Source organism: Pteropus alecto, unplaced genomic scaffold (genome assembly GCF_000325575.1).
Source record: "Pteropus alecto unplaced genomic scaffold, ASM32557v1 scaffold3, whole genome shotgun sequence".
NCBI lineage: Eukaryota > Metazoa > Chordata > Mammalia > Chiroptera > Pteropodidae > Pteropus > Pteropus alecto.
In genome coordinates this window covers 49,958,435-49,983,712 of record NW_006442484.1, presented here as the reverse complement: position 1 = coordinate 49,983,712, position 25,278 = coordinate 49,958,435, and the positions used below count along the sequence as shown (strand labels likewise).

Sequence of the window (25,278 nt, the reverse complement as noted above, 5' to 3'; positions counted from 1 at the left end):
TCCCAGTACAGACTGGCTTTGCCTAGTTTTATATTTCATATCAGTGGAATCAGAATATGTAATCTTTCTTTACTCAAAATGAATGTAATCAGGCTTCTTTTACTCAAAATTTTGTTTATAAGGTTAACCTTCTTTGGTACATACATTTGTAAATAGTTTATTCTCATTGGTATACATATACCACTTTGTAAACATACCACATTTACCTATTTACATTTTATCCATTCAGCTATCATTGGTGATTTCTAGTTTGGAGCTATCACAGTCTTTCGGTGAACGTAGATATGTAATTCTGTTAGGATTGTCTATGAGATCTTTATGGCTTTTTAACCCAGGATTAATTCCTTTAAATCTCTAAATCTTGCCTTATTTTAGCAACCAGCTTAAATTATACTAACAAACTACATTTAAATGAAATATACTATAAGGAACTATATTTAAATAACCAAAAATAAAGACATACTACAGAACTGTCATATAAAAAGCAAGCGTACTATAGAGTAGGAGTTCAAAAACTGCTGTCTGAAGGCTAAATTCAGACCTCTGCCTGACTTTGTAAATAAAGGCTTATTGGAATACAGCCATGTTCATTCATCTGTAGCCGCTTTTGTATGACACCGGAAGAGCCGAGTAGTCGAGATGGAAATCTCCACCCCACAAAACCTAAAACAAATGCTATCTGTCCCTTCTTGAAAAACGTTTGCCAGCTTCCGCCACAAAACAATCTGATTGAAAAGTATAACTAGTTTCAAAATAAGCATACACCATAACACTACTATATTTAAAATCTATTCTGACAAGAGTGGCTCATTTCAAACAGCTTGGGATGCAGAATTAGAGAAAATAATCCCCCAGTCCTCATAAACCTTTGGTTGGTACTTGAGACACCAAGGAAAACAGAATGAAGACCATGTCCACAGATAGCTACTCTAGCTCCTGATCCCTGGGTTTGAGAAGTTGGACATTTCAGGAAGGATGTATAATAACTAACAGCAGTAATTTTAAACCACAGCTATTATTTCAGGGTGGAAAAAATGGACTCAGTGTATTACTTCTCTGAACATTTCAGGGAATGGCTGCAATTTGCTCATTCCTGTGTTGTAAACTTCTGTGTTACATAAGTATGCATCTGCTTGGTGGCACTGTATTAAATGGCAGGGAAGAAATGTGTGGAAACATGGCTGTCCTACATTCCCCCTACTGTTCTATTATCATGTTACAACTAAAGGAACCTAGGAGCTTCTAAAAGTAAACTTCAGCTTGACATTAAAGTTTAATTAAGACTTGTAGAAGGGCTGCCTAGAAATAGACATTTATAAAATATTCTGGCTTGTAACCAAAGCATTAGTCACTGAACACCTTTGGGAAAGAAGCTGGCACTTAGACAAGCAACAGAAGGTGAAAGCACTGCATAAACAGCTAGGTTCCAAGACAACAGCAAATTAAAGAGAAACACAATATTCACATTTCAGCAGCTAGACTCCCGGTTTATTTTTCATTTTTAAGCTATTTTGCCACATTACCATAATTACGATACTACTTTTTTATATATACATCTTATTGTATCTTGATTCATTAACAAAGTGCCGTTGGAAAGACACCCACCAGCTTTTTATGGGAGACATAATAAAGGACCGGGTGCACATCTGGAAGTGCGACGAGGCTAAACCAGCTTTTCCCAGGAATCATAGTTCATTCTTCATTAAAACATGCATAATGCAGACTTGAAATTTACAAAGCAGCCTAGAATCCATGTAATTTAAACAAATCAAGGTACTTTGTACATACAGAATCATAACAAGTGAAAGAAGCAAAATAGGAAAAAGATGTATTTCAGCAACAAGGCTCTATGTTTGTCCTGAATGACTGATATTTTATTTTGCGAGAAATGCTCTCCAGGTCTTAGTATAATGAATGCACTTTGCCCCAATAAAATGAATTAGTGCTTCGTAGCTAATTTGTTTTTAATCAACATACTAGAACAGAATATGGTATAAACTGGTATGTACCTGTCTCAAGGTACATGAGTCAGTTATTTGACAAAACATAGCTTGCAGCAAATGGCTTATAGGCCCAAGTAAAATTTTGTTTTATGTATGTATGTATGATGTATGTATGTATATGTATTTTTACCATTGACTTCAAGGAAAAAATGCTGGAAATTTTTTGTCTACTGAAATACATTAGTTACCTGATATTTAGGATTTTATTGAACAAAAACGAACTCTTTGAAGTCTAGAGGAATACAGTGGAAGATTGAAAGACTAAATTAGGAATTAGTATGTTTTAGTGTATTAGGTATATAATCCATCCTCCCCAAACTCTGAGAGATCAATGAGGCATATATTCCTACTACCTCCACTTTAAAAATGGACAATTTTGTTAGACTAGCTCTTTGGGGACTATCAGTATAGTGTTAGATGTTGCATATTGCTCACTGTCTACCCAACAGTAACTTCCCTTCTTAGCTACTAACAGAATACTGGATTACTCAGGAAGTAGCATTCCCTTGATACTGCAGAAGATAAGCCCCCCAGTTCAGCTTCAGGGAATGAATTATGATCGCTCTAATATGATACTGATATGATACTGATGACTCCATTCTCTTTCAACCATGAGGGGTTCAGGGCTGAGCAGGTCTGGTTAATCAGAATAAGAAATCTACTAAGGCACTGCCCTTCCTGGAAAGGTGGCTTCAAAAAGAATTTTGCTCTTCTCCCTTTTCTTGCTGGGAAACTTGGTGCTGCTGCGGCCTTCTGGTGACCATAAGAGAAAAGCCAAGAAAACTGAAAAATAACTATGAATGCCCTGATTTGGTAGCTGCTCATTAAACCTGCAACCATCTCCTCCAGATAGCATAGTATGAAAATAATTGAATGCCTTTATTATTTAAGTCACTATTAGTCAGGTATTCTGTTACTTGCAGTTAAAGGCATTCTTAACTGATATGAAAATAACTGTTCAGGAAAAGCCTACACCACTTACCCTGGAAGCGTAACTGAATAGAAGTAGCATCACTTATATCAGAATCTATAGGAAAGACTAGATTTCAAACTGTCTATGTGATGACTATTTGTAATCTTAATAAAATATTTGTTATTCGTCATTTTGTTGTGTAAGTCCATTTGAATGTGATTTATTTTCCTGAGAGTATAGACATTCAGGATGAAGCCTCAACTTAATGAAAACATGAGACAGAGTGCATAAGCAGTGTTTAGTCTGCTGTTAGCAGTCTATTATTGCAGTCTTCGGAAACTCATATTCTTTACTGAGTAAATACATTTACCTAAAGCAGGTTTTGTAGCTCTGGAGCCTACCATGAGTGTTAGTGGAGTTATGCGTGGGAGAATGCAGAGAACATGTGGACACAATTTGTCTACTATTACTGAGAAGGGAGAGAGGACATCTATGTGAGAGAGGCATGTATTTGTCTGATAAAGTATAATTTACTAAAAATGCAAAGCAATTTGTGAGAATCTTTCACTGTGGGCCTAAAAAATTGATTAGAATAGTTTTCATTTGATAATTCTGCAAATAAGTTATTTACCAAGTAGAAATCACCTATAACTTGTATAACATGCAAAAGATGTAGGGCTTACACTTTACGCTGGCATTCATGCCACTGTAAATCTTATAAAACTGAAAACTACTGACCCATTCATAGTCAGCAACATTTTTTTGAGAAATAGAGACAAACTCTGGACAAATAACAGTACATATGCAGAAAATGTTTAGAATTCACTGGCAATATTTCAAACTAATACTTTGTTTTATCATGATTTATAAATACCCCAACCATAATGTATCAAAAATAACAACTTTTATCAACTTTTACTATGTTTTGTGCTATGCAGATGGCCTGCACTATTGCATTTTATCTTTAAAACAATCTTTCACAGAGTAGGTACTATTTTACCTCCTTATCAATGAGGATAGAGGTTTACAGATGTTAAAGCCTTCTCTAAAAAGGTCATTCGACTTGTAAATGGTAGATACAAAACTTGAACCAGGTTAGTTGGACTTCAAATCTGAAACACAATTGCCAACACACCGGTTTTCAGATTTTAATGTGAAAGAACCATTTGGAACCCTATTAACAATGAACATTTCTGGCCTGGTCCCCAGAGATTCTGATTTGAATAAGTCCTGAGCCTAGGAATCTATTTCTATTAAGCATTCCAGGTGATTCTCATGAAGATAACTCAAAGGCCACAACACTACCTTATCCTCTGTTGCCTGCCATTTAAAAATCATAATGGACTTGACAGTTAGATGACAAGAAATATCACTTCAAATTAAAAATGCTAAGTAGACAATATCTTGTAAGAACTATGTAATTAAGAAAAACTAATAATTTGGCTAAATTAATAATTCCATATTTCCTTCAATAAGTTGTATTTTTCTTCAGGAAAAGAATTCTTAGTAATATTTTCATATAAATTTCAATGTACCAATTTCTCATAGGCCAGAGGGATTGCAATGAAAGATGACAAAGGTGACGGTAGGATTTAAGATTTAAAATAATGAAAATACTACTTATTTGTAGCTTAGATAAGCTTTCCCCACATACAACTCTTCTTATCAAAGGCCTGTGACAGCAAAAATACCAAGAAAACTAAGCGATTTATGAAGAAAATAAATACATGCATGGAAAGGTTATAAATTTTTCAGCTAATAAATCAACAAAGGTGCCACATTACATGCTAGGATACAAAGTAGTTAGTAGTCACCATCTTTGGACTACCTGAGCAGCCAATCTGGATAAGTATAAAGTCCAATTATCAATCAAATAGGTTAGAGCTTCTTGGCCCTCGATTGTGGATGCTCAAGGCTATACTGGCATTGCCTAAGTGGAAAGAATTAATTTATTCTCTGCCATATGTGATCCCACCTCAGCAGGGTACTCAACACTGTTAGTCAACCATTTTACTCATTCCTAGTTGCCTTTCTATTCCATTTATCATAACAGCTATTTTGAATCTTTCCCCATGCCTTTCAAGTTCTCAGACCCATCCTAAAGGCCCTCACTTTTAATATATGAACCTACTTTTTTTTATCTTGTCCATCTGTGAATTCTGTACATTTTATTTTTTTACACGGAGATTTCTTAATCAATGTTAAGCATCTTTTCATAGTTGGTTAGCTCAAGGTAAGGAAAAATCTTAATTTCTTTTTAAGGCTAACTCCTCCATCTGAGTCTGATCCCATTATATGCTGTTTCCTTTAGAACCTTGTTCCATTCACAGCAAACATTTATTAGTCACCCACAGTGTTCCAGATATTGTTTTAGGCATTGTGCAAACAAGAGTGAAGCAGCTTACAGGATGGTGATGAGTGCAAGTACAGTGGGACCAGGAACACACAAGGACTTAATTTTAATGGAGAAAATGGGAACTTCACCTAGGAAACAGCTGTGATTTACAAGGTAAATGTGAATCAGGTAGACAAGTGGGAAAAGTGAATAGATAGAGGCTCAAGAGAGCATGGTATGGCCAAGCAGCTATAAGTAGTCTTCCATGAATGGTCAAAAAGTCTCAGGAAATTGGTGATAAAGAATACTAAGGAGTTTAGAGTTTAAGGTTATAATGAGCCACTGAAGTACCATTATCAGATGTGTATGTTAGAAAGTTCTTTTTGTAAATATCATGGTAGAGGAATTAGAATAATGCAAAAGAAGAAGCTACTAGCCCAGAAAGAGGTAAACCTTGGTGATCTAGGTAGGATAGTGGCGCCTGGTTGGGTGCAATAGTGGTAGAGATAGAGATTGATGATGGATAAAAAAATATATTTAAGTGGGAGTATCATAGGACTTAGTAACTTATTGGATGTCAGAAGAAATCACAGATTGAACTTTAGGTTGTTGGTTTTGGTAACTAATCGTGTGTCATTGGTGGACAGTGACTGGGTGCCCAAGAGGACATGTCCAATGGAAAACTGGATGTGTGGGTATGGAACTCAAAGATACTGATTTGGGCTTTGGCAGTGTAAGCAGTGCAGACGAGGTCATGGTTGTGGGTGAGATTATCCAGGGAAAATATGGGAGTGTGAGAAACAGGTGAGAGAGAACCATTTTAAGGATCTTCCAAAACAATTGAAAAAGGGGCTAAAGAAGTGGAAGAAGGGAGTAGGATGAAAAGTAAAGCAAAAGACATTCAAAAGAGGAAGTCGACAGCTGTCACATGCTTCAGAGGAGAGTTCAAATAGGGACGAAAAGTGCTCCATGGATTTAAGTAGAAAATTTTTCTTTCCAATTTATTCTTTTCCCTGTCTTTGCATTATTAAACAAATAACAGCATGTGATAAACATAAAAATTCTTCAGTTGAATCTACTATTCCCAGTATATTCTCTCCCCTTAATCACTGACCCTGTTATTCAGCTGCTACTGAACTAAAATTTGCCAGTAACATCTTTTTATTTTACCCACAAGTCACATTTTAAATGCCAGCTCCCATGACCTTTCTCAGTCATTATGCTATCTGATCTCTCTACAAAATTTTACAATATTAAGCTCCTCTTTTTATATTCTCCATTGTCTACTTTACAGTGGACTTGGTTTTCCTCTTAGTTCTTTTTAGTCTCCAAAGGGACTCCCCTATTCTTTCTAGGCTCTTTAAATAAAATCGTCCCCATGGCATTGTTCTTTAGTTCTTTTCTCTATGAAATGCACATTTCACCTCCCCTATCCCAAGCGTTCTCACAAGTCACAATGTGTAGAGGATTTCCATATAATCCTGAACTAGATTTTCATATAGAAGTCCCAGAGAATTCAACATGCCCTAATTTAAACGTGCTTCCTTTACAGTCTTACCTCCTCAAAACAGTTTCCCATTCTCCTGCCCTGTCACTGATGCCTCCCCTTCACCTCTTTCACTTCCCAAGCACAGTCAGCCCTCAACCTGAAGTGTGGATTCTCTCTCTCTCTCTGGTCCTCATTTTTATATCTTCCCTCAGATGTGTAAAACAATTTTAATATAAGGGATCTAGACATGACAAAATTCCAGTGGTTTATTTCCCATTGTAAAATAGTAACAGTGATCAACATTTATCTAGTTTTCACTACGTGCTAGGTGCTATTCTAAGCACATTACGTCTGTTTTCTTTTTAGTGTTTCCACATCTATGAATTTAGAAGATGGTTTATTCCATTTCGAATGTGTCATATAAATTTGTTTTCTATTTCAGTCTGAATTATAGATAAAAACTAACCATTATGTAGTGAAGATTAACTCATTTTGCCATCAAAACTCTATTAAGAGGCACTGACTAATGTCTAAAACACAACTACAATTATAATGATGATGACCTAGGGCATGATTAAATCCTGAAATATCTTCTGAGTTATCAATAAAAGATTACATCGTGCTTCATAAAGTCTTGGTGCTCACCTATTCTCATTCTTTCAAAAAGCGCAATCTTTGGGTGTGTACTCATGTGAATGATGTGTAGATCACTTACTCTTAGCAACATATTGTTCTTTCTCAGTTCTTTAAATGCCGCTAACCCCCAAGGATGAGTTCTTAGCCCTTTTCTTTTTAGAATGCACATGCACACACCTATTACACAATCTTGATAAGTAACTTGTACTTACCTCAAAAATTCAAATTTTGCAGAAATCTGTAAGTCAGCAGAACAATTTTCATGGGCACAAAACCTTGCAAAGTTGATCTGAAAATAAAATATAACAGAATTTTTATTTTAGTTCAATTGGTTGGTATATTTCTATGATTTTTAAAAAATACGACATGATACATAGGAATAAAATTAATAAATCAGATAACTCCTTATTTAATCTCTTCTTAAAGAGTTCAGTGTGAGAGTTAGTAGACTCAAATGACAAATAATTGCAGGGCTAAAAGGACTAAGTTCTTCCAATAAGTAAATTTGTTAGGTGAAAAAAATTTTTTTCTTTCATAATAGTTGTGGAAAAAAAGTTTAATCGAATTGCGGTAGTAATCTATGTTAAATGCTTAAAACCTGTTTTGCCAAGGTGTTCTTTGTCGAGTTCCTCAATTTTGGTGCTACAGTGTGATTCTACCTATTACACATAAGCATGGCACTTAATTTTACAAGTGGTGAGACAGTGATTTTAAATTTTTTGAAAATAACCAAATGTAGAAATTTAGAAATTTCACTTTGCGAACACCCTAAACAAAATTAAATGATAGCCTGTCAGAGAGGTTCCAGATTTATTTAACTCTGAGCATTTTAATAGGACCCAGAGATACAAGAGACATGGGACGACCCAAGTTATAAGGCGGACAAAGAAAAAATGGAGAGAGGAAAAAGAAAAACAAGAGGCATAGGTGAACGAAGGAGAGAGGCAAACAAGAAAGGTAACAGGAGCCAGGTACATGAAACAGGAAAGGACGAGAGCGCTGCCGAAGAGCGGGTCAGACCGCAGACGGCCTGTATCTGGGAGCAGAAGGAAAGCACAAATCTTTCTCTAAATCATTCGGTAAATAGGGATTTTTTTCCTACCACTCTTGTAACACAGGTCATTCTAAGAATCAAAATGTGAATTATTCTAGTATAGCTACAAATTGCTAAGATTCTGGTTTGTATACTTAACGATACATTTAAAATTGGTTGATGTTGCAAGGTGAAGTTCAATGGAAGAGTGAAAAAAACTGACTTCCAGAAATATTTTCAGATATGAGTATAAAGAAAATTAGGTTTTTAGTTATTATCTTCATTCGATCTAATATTGTAGACTAGACAATGGTGATGTAAGCTCAAGTATCTTAAAGTGACTTGGCAATTTTTTCGGGACAAGATACGAACTAGATCTTTAAATGTCCCTTTCATCTGTCACATTTTGTGTGCCATTGGTGCACATTTTAATAATGAATGCTTTTACCATAACCTAAAACATCTTGCTGACTATGTCTTTGTGTTGTTGGACAGAAAAGGTCTGAACAACTGGACTCCCGATAAGAAGCGCTGTTGGTGAAATTGATATATTTTGGGATAAATTAGAAAAAGCAGTTTACTGGTTAGAATGCAGGGCCATCTCAAAATGCAATTGGTCCTGGGATGTGGCTGGAAAGCACACAGTTAAATTTTAGAAGAGAAATTTTTGTGCAACCTAAATACATGTTTATAAATGAGTAAAACCCAGCAAAGGAATTTGACTAATGAGACATGAGTGAATCTGTGGGTGGGGTAAGTGAGAGGGAGACAAAATGAGAGAGAAGAGACAGAAAATGAGAAAGAGAAAGATAAACTGAACACATATGATGACACTGAATAACTAACTCATGAATGCAACTCACTTCCATTATGAATGCTCTCTAGTAATTTATTTTCTTCACTGGCAAGGCATCAAGAAGAGAAAATGAACATTTTATGTATATGGGAAACCACTGCTATGACTAAATGCATATTTTTAAATATTCAGTTCAATATCCTAAAAGAAATACAAAAAATAAAGAAAATGAAAACCAAGACATACCATAAATCTTTTATAAAATTTAAATTCATAAAATTTTAAAAAAATCAGAGTTCGTTTCCCTAGAATCATGCAATATTTCAAAAAACAATTCTTTGGTTACACATTGCATAATTTTTGAATAAAGGAAAATATTCCTACTGTTTTTTGAATTATGTCTTTTTTGTTCTTCTGCTGAAGAATTGGCTGAAGTGGTGGGAATTCCTCTGTACTTCGTTTACTGATGACATGATGCCCAAGGTGGTAAGCAGCTTCAATCTGAATCGGTGTGAGGATGTCTCGCACATCTTTCTAAGGAAATTTAAAACCATATGAATTACTAATAAAAATAAGCATATAAATTAAAAGAGAGAGAGCTCTTTTTCTGCATAAGGCCAAACACAACACATAGAAGTCAAAAGAAAAGCCTTACCTTTTCATCCAAATTGCTAAAAAAAGGTTGTATATATTTTCTCATATTACAAAAGTATTCATGTTCATTAGGAAAAACAAAAACAGTATAAAATATGAAAAACTATAACCATCCAATAGTAGTTATAAGGGTCTATATTTGGGTATATTTTCATCCATGGTATTTCTTACACATACTTTTAATAACTTGACATTATGACTTAAATATTTTCTATTATAAAACTCTTTGTATATCATTTCCAAGTGCCAATGAATACTTTATTCTCTTTAACATTTCCCTGTAATACACTTATAGAAATATTATCTTCTCTCAATTTATTCAAATTTTTAGATCTCTCAGCAACATTTTGATATAATTTGATTCATTTGACTTCATATTTATTATGAAACATCTTTTTTTTTTTGCTATTCTTTATGGACCTTTTCCAATTATATTTTCTAACAGGTTTTGAATGGTATTTGGGAAAGTTACTTGTTTCATATATTTAATCTTTATCCTATTCACTTTACTGAGTCTTTTGCTAGTTATTATATAACATTTTTTCTAGGTTTATTATGCTTTTACTCTTCACAAAGAAGGGATTTTTGGATTTATCTATCAATTACACAGAAATCGTAGCCCATTTGGAATACGTTATGCTCTGTATGACATTCTTTTAAATTTAATCTTACTAATTTTTAGTTATAATTGACAGACCTCCTAGTGAGTAACGTCAGTGGCCCAGGTTTCTATCTTAGATACCTCAGGATTGGGATATGGCTTAAACAGTACTGTGTAAAGGTAAAAAAGAACGGATTATTTCCAAAGTTCATAAATTAGTAATCCCTAATGGATAAAAAAAAAATCTATCATACAGTGTATTGCTGTGCTACTTACATCTATAACTTTTGATATCAATGAAGTAAAATACATATCACACGAAAGACCACATCTATTCTGTCTTTATGTAATTTTTTTTAAATGTAGTTTTTTTCTTCTTTTCTCATCATTTATGACATTATCAATATATGTATGCAGTGGTGAAAGGCAAGTGGTCTGCAGGCAGAATACTGGGGTTCAGATCTCAGGTCCATCACTTATTATCTATGTAACCTTAGGCAAATTACTTAAATCTGTCTGTGGCTCGAGGTACCTCATCTGAAAATGGGAATAATGATAATGATGATGGTGATGATATCTACAGCTTATTTTTGTGAGGATTCAATGGTTTAATATACACAAAACACTTAGCACTATGCCTGGCACTTATTAGGGTCTCAATAGATGTTAGACATTATAACTATTATGTGTACATTGCTTCGAAATGTAGCTAGATATGCTAATCAAGGAATTATTGAACTTCAGCTTCTTATAAGAAATTCTGGTGAACATTTGGAAGGAATAAGAAAAATGAAAATTAGACTAGTGCCAACCAATGAACATTAAGTAGAAAATGAGTTATATAACAAATATTAGACTTGTATTCATTAAGTGGTACCTGGAAGATTTGGAGTATGAATTGGAGTACTCAAGATCTCTCAGTTTTGCAATCGTATATATCGAGATGATTTTATTAAATTACTTGATAAGTGATCATCTCAATACAAAACCTTGACCATCTACAAATGCTGCAAATCAAGGCCCAAATCCCAAGTTATCAACTTGTGAAAACAGAACAGCTTGAAGCCGAGTATTACAATAGCAAACTTGATTAAACTATTCCCTAGGTGTAGGAGCTAGACAGCCACTGATTGTCCCTCCACATGTCCACTGTTTTAATTCTTCTCAACAAGCTTGCTTTGACCAAATCACATGTTATCTAATTCATACTAATTTTCCACAAGGTCTTCTCTACAGCTGGTGTATATTACTTTCATTATCCTAATTAGCTATTAATTATGCTTTTCTCACAATATATAAAGTATACATGCACTCTTACAAGAACTGTGTTTGACAGATATTCACACTTATTTAACTTTAACAGCTCCACCTAAGGACAAAAGCTATATTAAAAATGTCTAAAGTGACTAATTAAGCAGTTTAGAAGAAAAAAGTAGATTTGCTTAAAATTTTTGATTTGAATGGGCATTTGCTGTCTATATTAAAAATAATGAAGATTCCATGCTACATTTTTATGGACTATTACATAAAATAGGGGACCCACAGCATGTAAATTAGCACATGCCTGAAATTATACAAAGTCTACCTTTTTGTTTGACTTTCATGGAAATTTGTATTTATAGCCAACTTGAGAAATGAGACACAGGCCCATATCCTACTACTGTGCTCATGTAGTGAAAGAATTTATTTAATGGGTGGGGCCAGAAATATTTATAATATTGAATAAAAGTGATATTGAAGTATAAACATTTAAAGATATCTATTCATGGACCTACTGTGTACAAGACAGGCTCTAAAAACATAAAACTGAAAGTCATTATCTACTCAGAGTCTATAACCCATAAATCCACACATACAGTGTGGGGATGCATCCTGATATATGCATACTGCAAATATAGAAGACGGGTCACTAATCTATACTTGAAAGGGGATGGGAAGGTTTTTAAACAGAAGAATTTTAAGCAAGGAATATGATCAGATTTGAGTTTTTGAAATGCCCCTCTAATATGAAATGCCCCAATGGGGGAAATGGCTTGGGGAGGAAGAAGGTAAGACTGAAGCATAGATTAAAACCTAAGCCAGCAAAACCGTGTGTAATTATAGTTACTTTATCTAATATGCTTGGTTTAGAAGGTAAAGAACTATATCAAATATCTGGTACTACAATTTTCTGAGAAAGACAACACTCCAAGACAGGTATCCTACCCATTATACTAATTGAACATTCCCAGATTTTCCTTCATAGAATTCTTTAAGTGGCACTGAGAACACATTATCCATAAATTTATTAAATATTGATTGGCTGTCTTCTGTAATGAGTTGTGTTTGTTCTAAGAAATACAAACATGCAAAAGATAGATTGCAAAGTCTTTGAAGGCAGGATACTAACACAAATTAACGTATGTTGAAATAACGAACTCACTCTAGAATACCATATCAGTATAGTTATATAGTTTGCTTGCACTTAGATTTTCAGCAGAATGTATGCATATATGGATCCATAGTGTGCTATAGTTAAAATATAACCACTTTGAAGCAAATGACACTTCATTAAACTATGTACTTACGTAAGCAAATAATATATAATACATTTAACAATCAAATTACCAATCAAATACACATTTTCTTGAAGTTATTATTGAAAAAGATGGATTTTAGAAGTCACCTAAAGACCTATATAACAAAATAAATTCCCTTTTTTCAAAAACCCAAAACCCAGAAATTAGAGAAACCAAGGGAAAAAAGAATGAACTAATTTACTAAATAGGTAGGCAGATTGATTTCATGATTTTACAACATGCTAAAGCCACTGAGCTCGTTGGATCTCAGGATACCGACAGACATCCCGGTTTGATGACTAAGCTAGATCTCTTTAGCTATTATTGGATATAGTGTAGGCAGGCAGGGAATCCTGTTACTTCATTTGTTATCCCAGCATAACACCCTTTTTCTCTTCTCAAACATCAGTGAATATTTTGATGCAGAGACTCCAAGTTCAATGAAGAAATATCATCTATGAGAACCTTAAGGCACGTCACTACCATAGCTGCTTCGATATTTCCAAAAATTGCTGCCAGTTGTTGGGTTTCTCTAAATCAAATAGCCTCAAAATTATCTCTTGTCTTAAAATTTTGTCCTAAGAAGTCTCTAAGATCTAACAAAGTTGTGTATTTGAATACACCAAACACAAAGGTGCATTTTCATGTGCTTACACAGATGGGGAAATGTTTTCAGAAGGAAAAGTAATGTCTAATAGAAGAGAATTTCACTAGATAAAACATGGAAATTTGTATTTATGGCCAACTTGAGAACTGAGACTTAGGCCCATATCTTACTACTGTGCTCATGTAGTGAAATAATTTATCTAATGGGTGGTGCCAGAAATATTTATAATATTGAATAAAAGTGATGTTGAAACCTTGAATGAACTCTCAACTCTAAATTCTAGGTTCTGTTTTTGTAAAATCTGATAATTTTATGGCTCCAATGGCAAAAAATGAAAACTTGGTTTGATTATGAGCAACTAAAATGGAGTTTTTAAAGAAAAACACATTTCTTGCCTTCTTTTCTATTTTTTGAGGAAAAATTTTGATCATTTATATAAAACAATTGTGATAACTGTTTTAATTATGAGTAGATTAAGTAAACCTGAGAAAACTGATGTGCTTACCAACCAGAAAATGACCATATAGTCTAAGAAAAATAACATATCAAAAAATGTACATGCTAGTGATATAGATAGTTATTAGATTATTAATAATGTCTCCTATATTTCAAGAAGATCCAATGTGTAAAACTAGAGAATATGTGATAAAAAGAAAAGGATTTAATAAAAGCCAAACTTTTATGATGGGATTTAGGTTTAATAGCCAAATTCTCTACCATCAGAGAAATGACAGGTTTTGTAAATAAAAGCAGGTTTCAAGACTTTCATTTACATGAGATAACCAAGGAATTGTGAGCAAGGATAATAAAATCAAAATTCAATCTTTTCCTCAAGTTTAGGTCCTTAATGGCTTTTACATGTATTTATCTTTCCAGCTCATTCTCTTGAATACTCAATTCCAACAACTTGCTGATCCCACTGGGACCTTCAATTCAACTTTTTCCCCTGTCCCTCACCCTCCTGACGTCCTTTTTTGCCTTATGCTGCTTGAACTTCCTGGTGAACACTCCCTTGCACACTTAGACTCTCTGGCACCTTGGTTGCTTCACTCATTTGGCAAACGACAACCTTGGTCAAATGTTATTCTTCATCTACTTTCACCAATAAGGTTAAATGACACTGGAAAAAGCCATAATCACATAACCATCTGACTAATTTCACTTTATGACCACAAAGTTAGACCCTAATGCCATTTTACAATCATATTGTACTTCCTTACTCTCTGGTTCTCCCAGAAGACTACGCCACATCTTAAACTCCAAATACCACTTATCCCATCCCTACTCAAGCTAATGACTTTGCTTCTTACTTCACTGAGAATGTTAAAGCAACCAAAAGAGAACTTCCACAGTCCACACCATATCTGTCCAGCACCTGCAAGCATACACACAGATAAACTACGCATGTGCCTATCTGGAACCAATCCCTTTCATTTGTACAATTAATTCCTTTCATTTGTACACTTAATCTCACCCCTCTTGCCTACTCAAGAACTTTGCTCCAGCTATTCTCTCATTTATATCATAAATATTTTATTCTATTGGAACACACCCATCATTATGAAAACATGCTATTTCTCTTATCTTAAAAGAAAAACCCTTCATTCCACTTCTCACGTCAGCTACTGACTCCCAACCCCATTTCTTTGGTCCGGTTAAATCAAAACTTTAAATCTATACTCTGTTCCTAATTCCTCTCCTTTTTCCCTTCTACTGCTGTGAAATGCTGTTGCCACTATCACCAACAGCCTTCGCATTGCTAAACCCAATGGTTAGTTCTTAGCCTTCATCTTATTTGACCAAGCAGCAGCACTGAAAACATTGTCATGCCCTCCTCTGTGCTCTGCTTTATTCATTTCGCTTCCAGGATGCCACAGGCTCTTGCTTTTCTTCCTTACTTTACTGACAGGTCCTTCTTATCTCCTTTGTAAGCTTTCTCTTCTCTCCAACTTCTTCAGGTCATAGTACCCCCGAACACCGACCTTCACCCTCTTTTCTTCCTCTGCTGCTCAGCCATCTCATAGGGCTTGAAAAACCATCCATACGCCAAAGATGCATTAAGCTATATTTCCAATCCTATGCCTCTCCTTAACTCCAGATGAGTATATACAAGTATTTAATATTTACACTTGAAAGCAAAACAGGTTTCCTCAATTCAGCAGATCCACGACTCCAGAATTTTCCACCCAAAAGTTATTTCCCTTGCATATTATCTCAACTGATGAAAACTACATTCTTTTAGTTGCTTGGGCTAAAGACCTCTTTCTCAAATGCCAGATGTCTCATCTGTCAGCGAATTGTGTAGGATCTTTCTTCAACTATATCTCACCATGTCTACTGCCAACACCTTCAATGGAGTCATCTCTCACCTGTGTTATTGCTGTATCTCTTCTTCTACCTGTCAATCTTTGGTCCCCTGTCTAGCCTCAACATAGCGGAGTATTCCTTTTCATTACTAAGTCAGATCATGTCGCTCTCTGCTCAAAACTGTGATAGATCCTCATTTCATCCAGAGAAAGTCACAGGTCTGATATGATCTCTTTTTCCACTACTCTACTCCAATTTCACTTTTCCAGCCATCCTTGCCTCCCCCATTATTCCTTAAAACAAAAAGGCACATTCTTGTCCTGAGATATTTTTCCCTAGCTCTTCTTTAATGATCTCCCTCTAGATCAAGGGTTCTCAAAGTATGGTTCCCAAGCCAAAAGCATTAGCATCACCTGGGAACTTTGTATAAATGCAAATTCTAAGGCCTTGCCTAAGACCTACTGAATTGAGAACTCTAGCTTGGGCTCAGCAATTTGTTTTACCAAGTCTTTCAGGTGATGCTGTTACATGCTAAAGGTGAAAACAACTGTCTTAGGTATCTACACAGTAACTTCTTCACTTCAAGTCCTTACTCAAATGTCACTTTCTGAATGAGGCCTACTCTGACCACCCAATTTAAAACTGTACACTTCATTCCTTCCATAGAACTCTATAATTTTTTGAATTCTGCCTTTTTTCCTTTTTCTATCACTCATGTCTTCTTCTAAAATACTGTAAAATTTACCTTTTTATGTTATTGTTCATCTCACCCTAGACTATAAGCTCTATGAATGCAGCATTCTTTTTATGTTTTATTCGCTGATCTACACAAGTGTCTCAAACAGAACCTGACACATGCAGGTAACTCAAAAAATACCTATTGAATTAACTGAGTGGATGGGCAAGTGGAGCTTAACTGATAGAACCAATGGGAGCAACTACACCAGGAAAGTGTGCTTAACTAGAAAGCAAGGAGCCCCGAGAGGCAGGGTGTGCAGGCCTGAGTACGTAATTAACAAGGATCACCTCATTTCATTATTAGGGATACAAAGGCAGAATGCATATGTATATTAAACACTCCTGATACTGGATACGTTCTATAGAACAAAGGAAAAATCTAGGCATTCTGACCACTGCTTGTCTTCTTTTATTCTGTTATTAGGAAGACAGCAGAATTCAGGTTGCTGTTCTATTCTTTCATACCGTGTAAGTATAGCAGTATTGTAATGTTTACGAATGCCTTGGGTACCAGGCTGGTGGGGCAGAGAACACACTCATTAAACTCCCGTACTTTCCTAAGTAATAGCTAGAGCTCCTTGATAGAACTCAAGGTTGGTTCAGTGGTTTCTGTAGTTCTTACATCCTACTTGGGTATGTGGTGAGAGGGTTGCTGTAGCCTTTTGTCTTTCTATGTATGAATTTTAAAGTGTCCCAAGCAAAAGCAAGGTAATTTGGGACGGGGAAAGAAAACATTGGATGAAAGTCACTTTTTCTCTAAACCTACTATGTACCAATCTCAGAGCTAAGTGTTTTGATTGACGTTGACAATATGGCCCAAAGTCAATGGCTGTAACCTGCTGCTATCAATACCATGGTAACATTTGCAAGTATATAAGAAACAAACATAAAAACCTCTGCTAAATTGTCATTTCTACTACAAATTTATTACAAAGTATACGATTTTGATGAACACTTACTCATAGGAACAATGCCAAGAAACATAGGTCTGAATAAATCAGATCAATTTACTACCAATTATTCAAATTCAACACAATATGTTTCTTTGAGAATGTCTAATTCTCAAAGAAACATATTGGCCCTTTTATTGCCTTTAAAATGGTCTCAAAGTTAGTCTCCAAAACTGACTAACCTAAGTAAAAGGTTAGGATTTAAAAAAAAAAAAAAAAAAAAGAATCTCTTTAATCTTTACCATATAAACAATGGCTCCATTAATACCATTTGATACTTTCTAAAAAAAAAAAAAAAAAAAAGAACCTCTTTAATCTTTACCATATAAACAATGGCTTCATTAATACCATTTGATACTTCTGTCTCTCAACCTGCTAATAGCTTTATTCCAGTACAACAATAAAAACTGTTAAGGGAAATGAGGAAAGAGCATAGGGGTTAGTGCATTTGCTTGGAATAAATATCTAAGGGAAAATTAAGTTCTAAGCTGAGGCTACTATTTGAAATCCCCAGCAGGGCTCCTGGAAATTGTTTGGCTTTTTTTTTTTTTTCTGATGAAGTATACCATTCCCTGATGAAAAAGACTTGGCACTACTTCATATGATAAAATTTGACCAAAGCAAGGTACGTGATCAGTCTGGGAATGAGTGTTTTAATAAAAGAAACATGAAATTGGCTATGCTTTGGCAGGAGAGACCCCAAACCATCGTGAGAGCCATTGCCCTGGCCCACAGATAATCCCTACCACACTGCAACTGTGCAAGTTCCCACTGACATCACAACAATGCTGGCATGGAGACAAAGGCAAAATCCAAAAGCAGTCATGTCAGATTCTGCTTCCTTAGAGGCACATGAAAAACAAACCAACTTCCCCACCTCTTAACTTTCTCTGGCACTTCCCCTCCTTCCACCTCTCGCTCCTCCCCAAAAAGGAAAACCCTACCCAGGAATAGATTGGAGTCACAGCAAAGCTGTTCAATATGTCCATTTCTAGGCAAGTGTATAAACAGGAATAAGAAAATTGCAATTGAAAGGAAAAGGCAATTCCTTAAAAATAGTGATGTAGTAAATATAATAAATGTGAAATAAAGAAGATGCAAAAAGTGGACTTTATCTAGCTCACGGGTTGTCTAACGTTTTGACTCTGGAACAATAGGTCAGTTAGTTCAGCGGGGGAAAACACCTGCTTTTAACCACATTTTATAAAAAGATACCAATTCACTAAAGTTTTTACTCTACCTATAATATTGAAGTTTACGTATTCATTAATAAAAACTAGTTTACATTACCCGCATAAACGCTTGATGTGTTCTACAGTTAGCAACTGCGCTTGATACTTTCATGCTTCCTGTAATCACATCAGAAGTTCCATTAGAAGAAAAGTAAAATCTCGATGGAGTCTCTGCCTTTCTGTTCACATCCAGACTCATGTTATAAAACAAAACTGCAAAGAATGTAGAGAGAACTGCAATTAATATACGTTATCTAAAAGCATTTATTATTTTTAAAGTGATGACAGTTTAGGAGAATACTGGAAATATCTTAAATTCTCTTCATTAGCTTTTTAAAACTAATCTGAAACATGGAAGAGGGAATTTAAAAATACAAATTTTAAGTTTTTGTAAATATAAATGTATAAACATTTCTCTAGTTTTCTATTTTTAACATTAACATCTTCAGTTATTTACTTAATCCTCCTATGTGTAAATGTTTCAAAACTACAATACCATAATTGTGTTACTAATAATAAAAGTCCTGAGTAAAGTTTCAGATTTCTTTAGAGTCTTGTCTTTAGAACATCCAACTATGGATGTTCTCGAAAGTCACTTGGAATATTTCCATCTTGGGTGGATAAATGTCATACTGTTTAGGTTCATTTACTTCCACTTGTTTCCAATTTGAGGGGTTATTTTTCTTTTGATTAATTTCTTTAAATGTAAAATGAACACGTAATTCAAAAGTCAAACATATAGTTTACTCAAACACATTTTCTTTCTCAGCCTTAGGCCCTAATTAAGCTTCCCCATGTTTTTACTGATTTTTAGTTTGAACTTTGTTGATTCATGCAAAAATGAACAAGTATAGACATTTGATAAATATTTTGGCAGATTGGTAAAAACTTATTTCAAGTCTGATGTAGCAAATAGCCATCTGCTAAAGATTTTCAAAAAGCAAAGATAAGGAGAATTTACAAGCCAGCAAACCAGATCTTACCAAGAAAAAGACATTTCTTGAATCTAAAAGGGATCTCTGCAAAACAAGCTACATCTAACAGTGCTGCGATGTCACTAATATAGGAGCAATAATTCATTAAGTGATATTTTTAAGAATTTATATCATTCCTGAAGTGTTCATTTATACGTTAGGAGTAACTTACTCTTTTGGAAGGATTTTATCTGCTTATTTCAAGGAAACCTAAGTATAAAATGCATACTACTATTACTATTATGAATTCCAAATAAATCTTTCAACCTTCCTTTTATTTATATAATAGTAAAGTCTACATCAACTGTATTCAAAATTACAATAACTGAGATTTGATGCCTCAGATATGAAGTTGTAATTGAAATAGCCATCTGTGAATTCATCACTCTGAGTTCAGACAAAAAGTAAACGAAAAAAGGGTGAATGAAAACCCACTCACAGTAAGAGTTAAAATGTCCTGGTTTTAGTAAATATGCTCAACATGTAAATTATTTCTCCCAAGGAGTCATTTTGCAACTATAAAGCATGTTTTTGTAACAATGCTGTGATTATTTATGAATTTCATATATTAGTTTTCAGCTAATTTTTAAAAATCTGGCCACCGTGGAATTGGTAGTACAACAAACACTGATATTACATTAAGAGAAATAATCCTATTTACCATGTATCTTTCAAATAATCCATCAGCTTGTCTATGTTACCTTGTTACAGCAGTCATGCTTTCAAACTGCCACTTCTCCAATCAAGAACGGGATGAAGGTTTTGCTCAGTGTTCTATCATTGCATCTCTAGCCAGGACTTTTTCAGAGCACTATAAAAATTGAGTCTGATTGAAAGTAGATTTGCCAGACTCATTCTGTACTTCTCATGACAGGCTAATTCAGACTGGGACTTCTGTTACAGACCAATAGTTTGGGTTCAATATTTGCTGCCCTTCATGATATTTAGATGACAACAGCCTACAGGGTCATGAGTTCAATCAATTCTTGATAGGTCTTTTGGGGCTCATTAATATTGTGAATTACTGATGTCCAAAAGATAAGGCCAGGTATGTTTCCCCCTTACTATGGTTAGTTTCATTAATTATTCTAATATTTGCTTAAATGTAATATTTAATTAGGAACATTAACTTGTTAGCAAAATTATACTTATGAAGTCACATATTTGTGATTTGGGATTAACCACAATTTTAGATGAGTCATATCAATGCTATGTCTCCAGAGCAAATAACTGAGAGTTGCCTACCTATAGGGAAATGAGTATAAGCTCTCAGGAGCTGATAGTCATAATAAATCATTAACAGATATGTATTTGTGAAAATTGGAATCAGGGTCTAGACTCCAGATAAGCTTCTTCAATTACTCAAACAGGATAGAACATGAAGAAAAGAATCTTCTCCTTCCCAGGCTTTCCAGCTTAAGCTGACTCCAGAAGCCCACTAAAACAGAGGAGGAGCTGTGGCTGTGCTGTTCTTTCTATTCTAAGATCTTACAGATTAAGCTCAGTTAGTTCACTTTATTAATATAGCAAGTGATACCCTTAATTTGCTTCTTGCCATAACCTCTAAGCATCTATAGCCTCCTAATGTGCTCCAGTTAGAAAAACGAGGAAGAAAGGTGTGTTATCAGGTGGCTGCTCTCTCCTCCCCTAAAGCATACCTCCAAGGTGAAACAGAGTGAAGGCTCAAAAGAAGATCATGAGATTAATGAGTAGAGCACACATTCTGTCAGGCATTAATTCTGTAAGGGCACCCTTACCAATATAGCCTGGAACCTTTTTGCCCTTGTATGAGAAACAGAGTGTTAAATCCATGCACACAGAAGGCAATCCGTTTTCAATACAGTCAAAATTCGTTCTATTTACTGATTCAGGATGGTTTAAAGAAGCTTCGACAACTACTACAGGTCTTGTCCTAAGGAGGAAATAAAATTAGCAGATTTAATTACAGAATTACTTCTATTGACCAAGTGGTTTCATAAAACTGCTTTATTAATAGTATGTGCACACAAACTCAATTATATTTCCATGTATGAATCGAGAAGAATTCTCATTTAAGTCTCTAAAAATATTGACTTTGTCTAATGATTTAATTATATCTATGTAAGGTGGGAAAAGTATCCTAAAGTTCAATAGTTAAATTTTGGAATACCAAAAAGAATGTTATGAGGTCACCACCACTGCTGATTTAAAAAAATTGACTCCCATTATTTACAATTAAGCCCGATTGTCATTAAGCAGTGAAATGTATCAACCTTACCTTAGCAACACAACAGAATCAGACCGAAAAGCACCAACTGCTACATCTGGGGGATAAAAAACAATACAGATTAATGATCATCATTAGTCAAAGAGAATTACTTTGCAGTCATAAATATTTAACTACATGTCACCTTTTGACTATATCAAAACACTATTTACAGAAAATTAATTAGAAAAGATATGCTTACATCTTAGGATTCATTCCACATTATCTGAATCTATTCATTTACAATGCCATTAATTCCCTTTATAATATAAACCTAAACTTAATGATATGAAGATAGGCTTGACTAAAACAAATTCAATTTTTGGACTAGAAATATTCACCCAGAAATTTTCTTTCAAATTACAAAAAAACCCATAAGTTTTCTTTTCTTTCCATATGTCTGATTCACTTTCATGGGCGCTTTTCATTTTTTTTTCAAGAACAAAGAATAAGACATTAAATAAGTAACAGTGTAAAGTTCGGAAATTACGTGATCATTTCTGACCCACCCTTGAATTCAAAAGAGCTTGAAAATGAAGGAAAAAAAATTATCAGTAAAGTCCAACTCTTCCATACCAGTTTTATGTATTTCTCAATAAAGCAGCATCTACAATAGAGTTTATTCCTGTTTATAAAATCAGGTAAATTCTATACTCACCTACATATCCATTATTATCTGCATCAATTTGCCCAGATATAGACTGTCCAAACATACTTAATGATTTGCTGATTTGAAGTCCTTCAATTCTCTGAAAAATAGGTAAGTTGAGTGAGAAGTGTTTTTGAACACCTAATATCCCAGAGATGCAATGATTTAGTTAATCGAGACTTTCTATGTCCTGGCACATTTATGGACAAAATATGTTTTAGTTAAGCCAAATACTTGTGTCTAAGAGAAATAAAAGTTTCCAGCTTTCAGTGGGCAGTCAACATCTATTTTGTGACATGAAGAAAATCACTCTATTTACTTTGTAAAGAAAGAGAAATTATGTACTATAGATAATCTAAAATGGCCCTGACTCCCTCTCCCCAGTCTTCTTTCAGGCTCTATATTTGTTTTGCTGACCCTGAATTACGAAACGAGTAATCTGAAATAAGACATCTCTAATCACTTACTGGACCCTACAACTGAGGCTTATGATGAAAGCCACCCCATTTAGCCAGCTTGTTTCTTACTATTTGCCAAGGACAACTCATGTTATGTGCTTCCTATTCCATGTGTCTAATGCCACGTACAGATAGTGATTTATAAATATCAGGCTGCTATCCATACTAAGAATATCAGTATCTTTTACTAGACAAATATTTTTCATGTTAAATAGAGAAAGACTTGCTTGCTTTTGCCCAATCAGAAATAACAGTATTAGCTAATTTTCCATAAAAGTATCTTTGGGAAAGCTTTTCTTTGCATGTGTATGTAGCTTTTTCTATGCACTGAAATAGCCTGATTTTTCAAATTATAAAAGTGAAGTCAGAGTTAGATCAGGGAACTTTATTAAAGTGCTATCGTCTTCTATTTTGCACTGAAAGGAACACGGTATATGAGTGTTTGCTCTCCGTGTGTGATCTCCATGAAATATGGGACTTAGCCACAAAACACGATAGAGTTAATCAAATCCAAATGGTTTATTTGGAATAGTATGGATATTACCTCAGAACATAAAGTTAATGAAATGCAGAGAGAAATATTTAATAGGTTAAAGACAAACTAGAATGGAAGCAAACCAGAACTCTTATTTATGGGGAAAAAGTGGTTCCAAAGACTTACTAATGACTTTAAAAATAAGACCATCTACTCTTATATGAAAATGGTGAAATACAATATTAAGTATTTGAAAAAGCAAATTAAGGAAAATAAGTCCACTTAACACTGGAAGTTTTAAGGAAGCTTTTATGGACAATGCTTCCAAAGTTGCTTTTTGTTTTTTAACAAACGCACATTTTTCTGATTTGGCAAATAAATGTTAAAGAATATAAACTCAAGGGCTTTTGAAACATGTTTGATATGTGTGCCTTCCTGGATTCTTTCTCAAATCTAGGGCAGTGCCAGCATGTTCTTGTAATAAATGCTGAATATTCCTTCATCATCTCCTTTACAAAGAATGTATCTAGTATTCTTTTGAGCAGTATTAGAAGTTTCTCAAAAGATTTCCAATTTTTCTTCTTTTTCTTTTTGCCAATGCTTCTTTTGAAAATTGTCTCCTACCTGTGAGAAGGCTGATGAGATCCCATCTGCTCGGCCGTTGTAAATATAAATAGCTCCTCGCAAGTCATCTTCTTGTGGAGCTCCAATAGCAACATCTATTCAAGAATTTAAATGGTGGAAAAATAAATTCTTGATACAAAGAATGTAACCGAAAACTTTCATGTTCTTTAATTCATATAAGAAAACTCCTTATAAAAAAACACCTTCCTCACTAGATAGAAAAATATTACAAAATACCATCATCACAACAATATACAGGGTTGTACAGAATAGTGTGCATGGAAGAATCAGAGTGAACGGGTCTGAGAGGCAGTCAGTCTAACAGAATGATTAAGGGCACGGGCTCTACAGCCTGATCTTTGAGGCCTGACCCCAGCCCTGCCACTGTGCCCAGCTGTATTACGCTGGGCCCAATTCCTAACCTCTCTGTATTTCATCTGTTCCCTCAGCAATAACACAGGATCACAGGAGAACTCACTTTCTCAGCATAGGACACCATTCACATAAAGTACTTAGAGCAGCACTTAGCACATAATTATTACCACGTATGAAGAGCATAATCGAAGAATCTTTATTTTGAGCTCTAGGCTTTATTTGCAAAATGACTTCTAAATTAATTCCTATTCCAATGAAAATAATTAAGGTGTTTGTTAAGAGTATCTGTATACACACAAAAACCAGATTTCAGAAAATGGATCTGTTCTGTAAGATAATTGTATCACCATTATGATACTAGGAAGAACAAAATTTGGTCAGCTCACATGAAAAAAGAAAATAGAAACTATGAATGACATGGTTGCTTACATGCTATAAATATATAGCACATAGAGGGAAAAAATCACATTCTACAGTTGTAAGAGCATTTCATTTTACTAAGTACTATGTCTGTTTGGGTATATTCATATTTTTGTTTTCTTATTAATAAAAGCCTTAAATAGTTTCTCTTTAGGATAATTCATTTCTTATCACTGTTTATCAGATTTAAAACCCTTTTAACAAAT

General features: G+C 34.5%; 1 protein-coding gene across 1 annotated transcript in view; it reads right to left on the bottom strand.

Moving 5' to 3' along the window:
- ITGA4 (integrin subunit alpha 4) overlaps nucleotides 1–25,278 on the bottom strand; it is a 74,930-nt gene that overhangs the window by 14,914 nt on the left and 34,738 nt on the right. The window contains exons 11-17 of the mRNA XM_006921250.2: nucleotides 24,278–24,372; nucleotides 22,730–22,820; nucleotides 22,084–22,129; nucleotides 21,584–21,738; nucleotides 18,911–19,065; nucleotides 9,590–9,739; nucleotides 7,589–7,665 (exon numbers count right to left, since the gene is read on the bottom strand). Coding sequence (XP_006921312.1) covers nucleotides 7,589–7,665; nucleotides 9,590–9,739; nucleotides 18,911–19,065; nucleotides 21,584–21,738; nucleotides 22,084–22,129; nucleotides 22,730–22,820; nucleotides 24,278–24,372 — 769 coding nt within the window. The remainder of the gene's footprint in view (nucleotides 1–7,588; nucleotides 7,666–9,589; nucleotides 9,740–18,910; nucleotides 19,066–21,583; nucleotides 21,739–22,083; nucleotides 22,130–22,729; nucleotides 22,821–24,277; nucleotides 24,373–25,278) is intronic.